The sequence below is a fragment of the Hypomesus nipponensis genome, chromosome 23, assembly GCF_054491055.1.
Source record: "Hypomesus nipponensis isolate SF chromosome 23, ASM5449105v1, whole genome shotgun sequence".
Classification (NCBI taxonomy): domain Eukaryota; kingdom Metazoa; phylum Chordata; class Actinopteri; order Osmeriformes; family Osmeridae; genus Hypomesus; species Hypomesus nipponensis.
In genome coordinates, this window is record NC_140383.1 from 2,050,218 (window position 1) to 2,062,500 (window position 12,283).

Sequence of the window (12,283 nt, forward strand, 5' to 3'; positions counted from 1 at the left end):
GGTGGGACTGGGAGAGGGATGTGGAACCCCTGCATGCAGGGTGGGACTGGGAGAGGGATGTGGAACCCCTGCATGCAGGGTGGGACTGGGAGAGGGATGTGGAACCCCTGCATGCAGGGTGGGACTGGGAGAGGGATGTGGAACCCCTGCATGCAGGGTGGGACTGGGAGAGGGATGTGGAACCCCTGCATGCAGGGTGGGACTGGGAGAGGGATGTGGAACCCCTGCATGCAGGGTGGGACTGGGAGAGGGATGTGGAACCCCTGCATGCAGGATGGGACTGGGAGAGGGACTAGAGCTCCCTCCACAACACCATAGCTGTGGAGTGTCTAGGACTATTTAGGTTCTGGGTTGTCTAGCTCAAACAAGACTCTGTACATTAATTGTAATCATACATGCACCCCATAGAAAATGTACTGTATGTGTGTGGGTGAGAGTGTGTGGGTGAGCCTTTGGGTAAGGGGGTAATGCACTAAAAAGACCAGTTTAAACACATGCTTTCAAGACATTAATTACTTCTTCTACATGGGCTTGTATACCCAAAGCTGAAAGGACATTGTTGTCGTGCACAATATACATAGGTAGGAACTGTATTTGTTCCTGATCTCTGTGTAAAATGGGAAATTTCAGGTCAGAAGGTCAGAAACTAACACCAGTCCTCCTCCCTGGGTACCTGACTACCCCCACCTTATCTTGCACTGCTCTCGTGTGGACATATCATAGAACTGTCTTCAGACAGAGCTGCAGCAGTGGTTTGTTTTCATAGTTTTTTGTTTTTGCATTGCAACACATCTAAAGCCATTCATGTTTTTTTCCTGACCCATCAAACTTTGTTTATTGTTGTGACCCATGGAGGGATGTAAGTAATATCCTCTCACATCAAGGCACGAGGCCGGGGCCACAATGACTCTACTCCTCCATATGTCTTGTTCAGCCGCCATGTTTGTAGTTTATTTTAAATTCCCCACTTCCTGATGATAATTCCATTTCCTCTTCAGCCAAAAGACCAAAAAGGCTTGTCAATCATCCACCAGGAAAGATGGCAATTCTGAGGAGGTCATACATTCAGTCATTGATTTGATACATTCATCAGTTTACTGTAGAAGAGGCGAGAATGTCAGTGAGAGTGAGCTAATTGATCAGCATATTCTGTCTGTGGTGTGTCTGAAAATGTGGTCATTTGAAGGATGATGAGTTCCCCTCAGACTGAGTCTACGCAGTGTTCCCGCTTTCAGGGCGAGAGAAAGTGCATCGTTGGTGAGCTAATGTTTTGTGTGAGTATCCTCACATTTGTATTTATCTCTGTGTGTGTAGTGTAGTGTAGTGTAGTGTAGTGTAGTGTAGTGTGTAGTTGCCCTAGATGTTTGTGTGTGACAATGTTTCTGACAGTCCTTAAGGGCTCTAATGTATCATTTTCAAATCTCTACAAAGATAACAGTCTTAAACATTAAGATCTCCTGCAGTCCACATAACCACAAGACACTAACACCAACCAATCCTCCATGGACTCTTCGCTGTCTACACTGAAGGAGGACCGCTGATGTATTTCCATCATAATACTGCTACTATATTACTATCATTAGTTTGTGTGTATGTGTGTTTGTGTCAACCCAGTGTGTCTGCTGAAGTGCCAGGTAAAAATGGGTTCAGTCTTGTGTTCGAAAGCCAAGGCAATAGTCTGTATATATGCTGCAGCCCCACAGTAAAAATGACACAGTTCAGAGGTCCAGAGAAAAGGGGGAGTGGGGGGGAGGGAGGGAGGAGCCCAGGGGAGTTAGGAGGGCTGGTCTCTGGGGCAGAGGGGCACTGAGCACCTGGAGAGAGGGAGGGGGACCAGGAGCGAAGGCCATCATAACTAAAGAGGTAAAGCACACATGTGGCTGGATGAGAGGGTGTCGTGTGAGGGGAATGATACAGTCTAGTTGCTTGATTCTGATTTTACACCACTCGATATATAAAACAGACATGCACCTCGGACCTAAAGGCTATTTGTGGATCTAAAAGTTAGAGGGGATCTCAAGACTGTCCATTGATCTTTAGAGAGAAAGAGAGAGAGAGAGAGAGAGAGAGAGAGAGAGGGAGAGAGAGAGAGAGAGAGAGAGAGAGAGAGAGAGAGAGAGAGAGAGAGAATGAAGCCGTGCTGTTTGATGTGTGATGAAAGTGCAGACAGTTTGTATACTGTCACTGTCTAAGATGTTGCGTTTTTTCTTTTTGTGATGAGGCCGACCCAGGGCCATTTTGGGAAGGGTGGGCAGACATTTCGGGGAGGTTATTCCAATCCGAAGGTGCTTGTTTCCTCCACGGCAGTGAGCATCTTCTCATAGAGCATGGAGAAAGAGGGATACGGAGGGAGGTCCAGACGGTTAAAACAGGTATGGGCCCTGAGAAAGAGAGAGAGAGAGAAAGGAATAGATAGAGGGAGTGGAATAAAGATAGAGAGAGGAATAGAGATAGAGAGTGGGGAAAAATAAAGGTAGATAGGAAGAGAGGGAGAGAACATCAGTTTGCATTTTAACACCCTCTCTTCAGAAACACAGTCATCTGCACAAACATGACATGATCTGCACGCTGGAAGTCAACTACAGAGAAACAAACATGGCTACCTGGGTAAGGAGGTGATTTTGCCCCACTTCTCCACACAGAACCTGCGAGGTCCATTGCTGCCCCTTAGAGAGGCGAACCCTTCATAGGGAATACTGGAGGTGCCTGTCACAAACTAGAGAGGAGACAGGAGACTAAGGTAAATGCCAGCTGTGTTCTACATGACGGGCTCAAAGCCAGGAGAAACACTGTAACGGCAGGATCAAGACTGATAAACAACAATACCGGGGGCTGCCAGATGGGGGCGGTGTTTGCGAGCGCGCCTACCTGCAGAAGTCTCAGCCTCTGCTCGTTGTTAAACCTCTCCACCGCCGCCCAGAACCAGCGGATCACAATGTGGTTGTCGTGGTAACCTGCGGAGAGAAACGCAGCGGCGTTCCGAGTGAGCTGCAAGCTAGCCGACAACGAGACTTTGGACTTAGACGCAACTCCTCAGCCCCTCCACTGTGACGCTGGAACGAGCTACCTTGACCGTACAGGCCGAGACGAGGGGTCGATGCTAACTCAATCCCGGCCCGTCCGTAAGGAAAGGAGTTGAACTGCCCTCGCACAGATTAATAGCCAGTTCCCTGGCAGCTAACCAAATATAGCGATATCGACATTCCCATTAGGTAAAGGCTTTAAACTTGGTCTGATGTGAATGTGACGGGCATGGATTTCCGTGTCCAATGGGGCGATACTTTATACGCTAGCATCTTTATATCTGGAACTCTTGAAAACAAACAGCAGCTACAGGCTTTGTGGTATTGACAGCAGAATTTAAAGCCTTCATACAAATGGGTCCTAACTTTGTCTCATTTGCTGAATGACCCCCCACCGTCCAAGCCAAATCTCAAGCCCTGTTAGGCCCAGTATTTACCAGTCTGTACCTCGTAACTACTCTGTCTAGCAGTCCTGACTTCAGGGTGGTTACCTCCTCTGTACTCTGTGTTGCTCCTCCAGTCCGCCAGGTCGATCTCGGCCGTGCCAGCGATCACCAGTTCCAGCTCCCTGGCGTCAAACACAGACACCAGCCGCACATCCACCACCTGACCCACACACAGACACACAGAACCACACCACCAGAGATGAGCACACCCAGCCTGTGAACACCCTCCAGCCCTCCTGACAGAACCCAGCCTGTCCCTGAGAGAGTGTGCCCCTCCCGTACCTCGTAGAAGCCCCGGACCAGGCTCTCTGTCTGCTGGGCCACGCCCCTCTCGATGCGCCACTTCACCATGCGCTCGATGTACTCCTTCTTGTTCTTCTCCGACACGGGGATCCCAGCACCGCCTGGCTTCAGCTCTCTCTCCGTGATCTACACAAGACACACACACACAGGCTGGGAATACACACACAGGCTGGGAATACACACACACACACACTAACACACAGTCTACCACACCTGTCCGAACACCTCCTCATTGACGGTGAAGGTAAGGTCCAGCATGTCCTCGATGTCGTTGTCCTTCATCCACTGCAGGCTCTGGTGGAACTCCTCATCCAGGAACTCCAGGTCACTCAGGTCACACAGGCTGCAAAGGTCAGAGGTCAGACACACATCAGGTGCCTCACACTAACACATTTGATTCAACTACAAAGCTGAAGTTTCTCCTTGCTTAGTGAGTGTTTTGTCTCGCACTAGTAGAGTTGTGCATCTCTGACTACAGGCATAGCTCTGGCATAGAGCGTCTGTCTGCAGATCAAGAGATCCCAGGTTGAAATCCCCCCTGGGTACGTCACTTGGATAAAAGCGTTAGCTAAATGAATACATCAGACTACATTAGGGTCCTACTGGGATCCTATTTGGCAGGGTAGCACTCTGACGAAGCCATTAATTCAGCGTCGCCCCCTGCTGCTGGGAGGCTAGCCAGGGCAGTGAGGACAGACTCACATGCGCAGTAGGCCCTTGTAGAACGGACGGGTGAAGAAGGCGTCCAGCAGGTACTGGTGGATCAGAGCCAGACCCAGGATACGGCCGCTAAAACGAAACCTGGCAACACAAACACATTTACATTTAGTCATTTAGCAGACGCTCTTATCCAAAGCGACTTACAGTAAGTACAGGGACATTCCCCCCGAGGCAAGTAGGGTGAAGTGCCTTGCCCAAGGACACAATGTCATTTGGCACGGCCAGGAATTGATCTGGCAACCTTCAGATTGCTAGTCTGATTCCCTAACCGCTCAGCCATCCGACTCCCTACACAAACACACAAAGAGTACAGTGATGATACTCTCTCTCTCATCTCCCCTCTCTCTCCCTCTCTCTCTCTTGACTTCTTATAATGTTTCATAACATCCCACGTTCATCCTTCTCCAGCAGCAGTATCTCACCATTCGTGATGGTTGTCCACGAAGGCTGACATGGGGCTGATCTGCACAGTGTACGTGTCGTTGGCCGAGTACTCAAACAGGCCGTAGTACGGGTTGAAGAGCTCTCGAGACACCAGGAAGAAGAACTCTCTGGAGGGGCCGCTGTAGTCAAGACTACCACACACACACACAGGTGTATAGGTGAGCAAACACATTAACAAATACACACAGGCCGTCACACATACACACACACACTTGTCCAGTGGAGTGTACATGCTGGGAGGCAGACTCACCCCTCCTCCCCCACAAAGCTGACGTACAGCTTGCTCCTCTGCAGGTCTTTACGTGAGTAACACATGATCTGGTTGAAGGCATCTTCCAGGAGGTGGTCTCTGCGGATGATCAGTCTGGAAGGAACACACACACACAAACAATCACCAAAAACTCAGCATATAAATTCCACTGCTCCATCCTTCACATCAGGCGTGCTGCGGCTTCCCGCAGCAGCCTGGAGAGACACTCACTTGACCTTCCCCGGACCCTGGCCGTAGCCCTTTGTCTCCAGCTTGCGGTAGAAGTTCCTCAGCTTGGCTTCAAAGTCCCGCTTGTACGGCGCGGGGGCCCTGGCGTTGGCTCTCTGAGTCCCTGGGAGACGGGAGAGAGAGGGTCAGAGACAGGAGAGACCAGAGAGAGAGCGTCAGAGACAGGAGAGACCAGAGAGAGAGGGTCAGAGACAGGAGAGACCAGAGAGAGAGGGTCAGAGACAGGACAGACCAGAGAGAGAGGGTCAGAGACAGGAGAGACCAGAGAGAGGGTCAGAGACAGGAGAGACCAGAGAGAGAGGGTCAGAGACAGGAGAGAGCAGAGAGAGAGGGTCAGAGACAGGAGAGAGCAGAGAGAGAGGGTCAGAGACAGGAGAGAGCAGAGAGAGAGGGTCAGAGACAGGAGAGACCAGAGAGAGAGGGTCAGAGACAGGAGAGACCAGAGAGAGAGGGTCAGAGACAGGAGAGACCAGAGAAAGAGGGTCAGAGATACAGCACAGAGACAGGGAGGAGTAGCGACAGGTTGGGTCCATGCAGGTTAATCCAAGAATCTCAGATATACTCAATGTAAATTTAGATTTATTATCTTCAGGGGTAAAAAAAAAAGTAATTGAAGATCACTAAGCACTTTTTCCGGATCAAGGCTTTGTTTCATTATCTTGCCTGGGCTCGGTTGAATAGTTTAGGATTGGAATGAGGAGAGGAGGTGAGAGGGGGAAATGGAAGGAGAGGTGAGAGGGGGAGATGGGAGGAGAGGAGGTGAGAAGGGAGATGGGAGGAGAGGAGGTGAAGAAGAAGGAAGCAGATGCAAGAAGGATGGACAGATGAGAGAGAACAAAATAAAATGTATAGCTCTCATTTAATCATTTTAAATTGGATTTAAGTCTCCTGTTTTTGTGCTTGGGTGTTGTGTGTGTGAACAGCTCACCTGGGGAGCTCTGAGGGGAGGAGATAGAGTAGCTAGGATGCAGTAAGGCATGGGGCGGAACGTACGACATCACTTCCTCTTCAAACAAACTGGTGGAGAGACAAGAGACACAACCTAAGAACACATAGCTCTGTTTCATACACACACACATCTATTCTTCACACACACAAACACACACATCTCTTCTTCACACGCACACACACACACATCTCTTCTTCACACACACACACACATCTATTCTTCACACACACACACACACACACACACTCACCTGAGTAAGATAACAAGATCAGCATCACTGGAGAGACGAGCCAGCCCAGACACACCCTCACTGCGAATGAACTGAACCCTCTCCCTGCACACACACACACACACACACACACACACACACACACACACACAGGGTTTAGCAATGGGGGTTTACACACACTAATCAGACCCATTATCAGGAAGGATGTAACGCGAAGGATCACAAGGGTGATGGAGGAGGGTTGCAGCAGTTACAGAGGAGGGAGGAGTTGTTGGAGGAGGGTTGCTGGGGGTGAAAGAGGAAGGTTGCCGGGGGTGATGGAAGAGGGTTGCCAGAGTGATGGAGTAGGGTTGATGGGGTGATGGAGGAGGGTTGCCGGGGGTGATGGAAGAGGGTTGCTGGGGGTGATGGAAGAGGGTTGCCAGGGTGATGGAGTAGGGTTGATGGGGTGATGGAGGAGGGTTGCCGTGGTAACACACTTCAGAGAGTGGTTCCTGACGAGCTCCGGCTGACGCTCCTGCAGGATCTCAAAGATGTTGGGTTGCCGTAGAAACGCCACTATCTTGTCATTGTAGGCTGGAGAAAGAACATGATATATAACTACAGAGACATACTTGTCTCAGGTAAAAACATACATATGCTGATATTGTGTGCACATGATCAGGTTCAGGTTACTGATCATGTTTATATGATCAGGTAACCAGTGTTATTATTTAATTCTGATGATGTTTCTATGAGGGTCCAGGATACCCACCCACAGGAACCAGGTCCTGGTACTGGTTGCGGCTGGAGCCGCTGAAGGTGCTGGAGGGCCGGGGTGTCAGAGGAGGAGGGCTCTGCCGGGAGTCATCCACCACCTGGAGCACAGGGGGCCAATGTATCTGGGGTGTGTGTATGTGTGTGTTTTTGTGTGTGTAGGGTTTGGGTTAGGATTAGGGTTAGGTGTCTTTGTCTGTGTGTATGTGTGTGTGTGTGTGTGTGTGTGTAGGTGGTGATGGAGGTCTGTGTGTGTGTATGTGTGTGTGTGTGTAGGTGGTGATGGAGGTCTGTGTGTGTGTGTGTGTGTGTGTAGGTGGTCATGGAGGTCTGTGTGTGTGTGTGTGTGCGTCTCACCTCCCCGGCGCTGTGGCTGCGCTGGCGGCTGAGGTGCTGGCGATGAGCCAGCAGGCCGGAGGAGCGGGAGCTCTGGAGAGGGAGCCGGGGGTCAATGAAGGTCGTGGAGCGACAGTTATGATCCACGAAGAAGGACTGGAGACACAGAGATAGAGAGCTGACATCACACACACACACACACACACACGGAAAGCTCCATCACCACAACCTTCTCTCCCTCCCTCCCTCCCTCCCTCCCTCCCTCCCTCCCTCCCTCCCTCCCTCCCTCCCTCCCTCCCTCCCTCCCTCTCCCTCTCCCTCTCCCTCTCCCTCTCCCTCTCCCTCCCTCCCTCCCTCCCTCCCTCCCTCCCTCCCTCCCTCCCTCCCTCCCTCCCTCCCTCCCTCCCTCCCTCTCTCTCTCTCTCTCTCTCTCTCTCTCTCTCTCTCTCTCTCTCTCTCTCTCTCTACCTTGCCCGTGTGGTCGTGTTTCATCTCCCAGCCCCTCGGCAGCTCCAGCTGCTTGTTGGAGAACATGTTGAGGAACGTCACCAGGTCTCGGTTGTGCTGGTAGCGCTCAAAGTGGTGCGCGTCACGCCGCACCTTACTGATCATGTGCTTCAGACAGGTGTTGCTCGTAAACATGCGATAGGCACTCTGGAGGAAGGAAGAGGAGGTGAGCTCATCAGAAAGGGACGACGTGACGACGTGTAAAAGGGTTCAGGGGTTGTGTTTGAAGGAGGTGTGAAGGAGTTGCGAGGCGGGGGGTTAGAGGTCAGAGGTCAGACTCACAGGGTTAGAATGCAGCACGGTGAAGAAGTCTGGGCTGCAGAGGAACTTGGCGCTGGGAGACTGGAGCAGCAGGGAGAGGCGTGAGCGCGAGCTGGAGGGACCCACTGTGCCTGTGCTGTCTCTACGGTACTCTGAGAACGTAGGAGGAGGCTGACGCTCTGGAACACTCAACAGAGGACCACACACACACACACTGACACACACACACACACACTGACACATACACACACACACACTGACACACACACACACAGACACACACACACACACACACACACACACTGACACTGACACACACACACACTGACACACACACACACACACTGACACATCCACACACACACACTGACACACACACACACTGACACACACACACACACACTGACACACACACACACACACACACACACTGACACACACACAGACACACTGACACACACACACTGACACACACACACTGACACACACACACACAGACACACACTGACACACACTGACACACACAGACATACACACTGACACACACACACTGACACACACACACTGACACACACACACACACACACAGACACACACTGACACACACACACACACACACACTGACACACACACACACTGACACACACACACACACACACACAGACACACACTGACACACACACACTGACACACACACACACTGACACACACACACACACACTGACACACACACACACTGACACACACACAGGGCAGTGTACCACACACACACACACTGACACACACACACACACACACACAGACACACACTGACACACACACACACACACACTGACACACACACAGACACACACTGACACACACACACACACACTGACACACACACACTGACACACACACACACACACACACACACACTGACACACACAGACATACACTGACACACACACAGACACACACTGACACACACACAGACACACACTGACACACACAGACATACACTGACACACAGACATACACTGACACAAACACACTGACACACACACACACAGACATACACTGACACATACACAGACACACACTGACACATCCAGACACACACTGACACACACTGACACACACAGACATACACACTGACACACACACACTGACACACACACACTGACACACACACACACACACACAGACACACACTGACACACACACACACACACACACACTGACACACACACACTGACACACACACACACAGACACACACTGACACACACACACTGACACACACACACACTGACACACACACACACACACTGACACACACACACACTGACACACACACAGGGCAGTGTACCACACACACACACACTGACACACACACACACACACACACACACAGACACACACTGACACACACACACACACACACACTGACACACACACAGACACACACTGACACACACACACACACACTGACACACACACACTGACACACACACACACACACACACACACACTGACACACACAGACATACACTGACACACACACAGACACACACTGACACACACACAGACACACACTGACACACACAGACATACACTGACACACAGACATACACTGACACAAACACACTGACACACACACACACAGACATACACTGACACACACACAGACACACACTGACACACCCAGACACACACTGACACACACAGACACACACAGACACACACTGACACACACACAGACACACACTGACACACACACAGACACACACTGACACACACTGACACACACTGACACACACACACTGACACACACACACACTCACTGACACACACACACACTGACACACACACACACACACTCACTGACACTGACACACACACACTGACACAGACACAGACGGAGAGGTAGTGCAGAGTCTGACCAGGGATGGCATGGTGCAGCAGGTCGCTGTCTGGGGGCTCTGGGGGGAGGTCGACTGTGGTCTCCTCTGTCCTCTCACTGGTCATGGTCCTCCTGATGCTCTGGTACCTGGGGGGGGGGGGGAGAGGGGTGAGAGAGACTAGTTTGGTAACTCCCCTCATTAACAAGAGTGGGTGGTGTGTCTGGATTTAAGTCATGCTGGAACATAATGATGATGTATTCATTTAGCAGATGCTTTTATCTCACCCCCTCCCTCCGCCCTCCCCCCCTCCGCCCTCCCCCCCTCCCCCTCCCTCCGCCCTCCCCCCCTCCGCCCTCCCTCCGCCCTCCCCCCCCTCCGCCCTCCCCCCCCCCGCCACCCCCCCTCCGCCCTCCCCCCCCGCCCTCCCTCCGCCCTCCCCCCCCCTCCACCCTCCCCCCCTCCGCCCTCCCCCCCCCTCCACCCTCCCCCCCTCCGCCCTCCCCCCCCCTCCACCCTCCCCCCCCCCGCAACCCCCCCTCCGCCCCCCCACCTGCGGTTGAGCTGCTCCATCTGCTGGATGGAGTTGGAGCGTGTGAGGCCCTGGGGGGCGGGGGGGCCGGTGGGACGCTGCCAGGTGGTGGTGCGGTTCACATGATCCACAAAGAAGATCCGGCCGTGGCTGTCAATCCTGGCCTCCCAGTCTGAGGACACACAAAGACACACGAGTGAGTGAGGGAGGGAGACAGGGAGGGCAGGAGAGAGAGGGGGAGAGAGAGAGTGAGATAGATAGGGGGAGAGAGAGAGAGAGAGAAAGAGAAAGGGGGTAGGGAGAGAGAGAGGTAGGGAGAGGGAGAGAGAGACAGAGAGAGAGAGACAGAGAGAGAGAGACAGAGAGAGACAAAAAGAGACAGAAAGAGAGAAGAGAGAGAAATAGAGGTGGTGAGAGAGAGAGGTGGTGAGAGAGAGAGAGACAGAGAGAGAGAGAGAGAGAGAGAGAGAGAGAGAGAGAGAGAGAGAGAGAGAGAGAGAGAGAGAGAGAGAGAGAGAGAGAGATAGACAGAGACAGAGACAGAGAGAGGAAAGAGAGGTGCATGAGGAGCATGAGGACACACACACTCACTAGGGGGCAGGGGCTCGTCTACACGCTGGTAGCGGTGGATGTCGTGGCGGACGGAGGGCAGAGACTGGACCGGGAGGCCATTCACCTGGGCACCTGGACACACAGGAAACAGGAAACAGGAAACGCATGACGCAGGAGAAATTACAAAACAAGGAAGCGAGTATAAACAAATTAGATCACAAATCTGAAAGTTTAGATAGAGAGACTGTTCCTTACTGTCCTCTCCATCAGTTTCTGTGGCAGCCTGATCAGAATCCACTGACCCCGCCTCCCCAGAGGGTTTAGGCTCCTCCCCTTGCACTTCCTGGGTCACACCTTCAGCTGCCTGCAAGCTCTGCCTCCGCTCGTTACTTTCCTCGGCTGGGTTTTGCTCAATGGCAGCTGGTGCCTCTGTCTCAACCACATTGGTTGCAGTTCGCCCGCCGCCCTCGTCATCTACGTCTTGATTGGTCGGAGGTGTGTCGGTGAGGACGTCTCCCCCTGGGTCAATAGCAGTCTCCGCCCCTTCTTCTGCCTCCTAGAAACGCACCCAGCAACACAAACAACACATGAGACAGACACAGGATCGAAGATCTGAGGTTCCTGAAGCCAGCCTGGATAGGGCTCTCCTGCTTCCAGTGACTCACCACAGCCGTCGCCATGGTGACAGGACAGCTCTCAGATGACGACAACACCGTCTGGGGGGCGGTTGCCATGGAGCAGGTGTCAACGTCAGACGACAGGTCCTCCACGGGGCCCGGTCCCCCCTCCCCCCCCTCCCCCCCCTCCCCCTCCAGACTGTCAAGCAAGAGACCGTGTGACACGG

General features: G+C 52.4%; 1 protein-coding gene across 1 annotated transcript in view; it reads right to left on the reverse strand.

The window, feature by feature from the left end:
- Positions 1–2,109: 2,109 nt before the first annotated feature.
- hecw2a (HECT, C2 and WW domain containing E3 ubiquitin protein ligase 2a) overlaps positions 2,110–12,283 on the reverse strand; it is a 16,243-nt gene continuing 6,069 nt past the window's right edge. The window contains exons 8-29 of the mRNA XM_084688447.1: positions 12,105–12,283; positions 11,695–11,995; positions 11,479–11,571; positions 10,909–11,059; positions 10,398–10,504; positions 8,495–8,625; positions 8,174–8,359; positions 7,727–7,861; positions 7,368–7,470; positions 7,093–7,189; positions 6,635–6,718; positions 6,364–6,452; positions 5,418–5,538; positions 5,187–5,300; positions 4,915–5,067; positions 4,475–4,573; positions 3,986–4,115; positions 3,752–3,898; positions 3,515–3,629; positions 2,869–2,954; positions 2,604–2,716; positions 2,110–2,381 (exon numbers count right to left, since the gene is read on the reverse strand). The exon at positions 12,105–12,283 is cut by the window's right edge and continues 675 nt beyond it. Of these exons, the coding sequence (XP_084544573.1) occupies positions 2,270–2,381; positions 2,604–2,716; positions 2,869–2,954; positions 3,515–3,629; positions 3,752–3,898; positions 3,986–4,115; positions 4,475–4,573; positions 4,915–5,067; positions 5,187–5,300; positions 5,418–5,538; positions 6,364–6,452; positions 6,635–6,718; positions 7,093–7,189; positions 7,368–7,470; positions 7,727–7,861; positions 8,174–8,359; positions 8,495–8,625; positions 10,398–10,504; positions 10,909–11,059; positions 11,479–11,571; positions 11,695–11,995; positions 12,105–12,283 (2,846 nt within the window). The 3' untranslated portion in view covers positions 2,110–2,269. The remainder of the gene's footprint in view (positions 2,382–2,603; positions 2,717–2,868; positions 2,955–3,514; positions 3,630–3,751; positions 3,899–3,985; positions 4,116–4,474; positions 4,574–4,914; positions 5,068–5,186; positions 5,301–5,417; positions 5,539–6,363; positions 6,453–6,634; positions 6,719–7,092; positions 7,190–7,367; positions 7,471–7,726; positions 7,862–8,173; positions 8,360–8,494; positions 8,626–10,397; positions 10,505–10,908; positions 11,060–11,478; positions 11,572–11,694; positions 11,996–12,104) is intronic.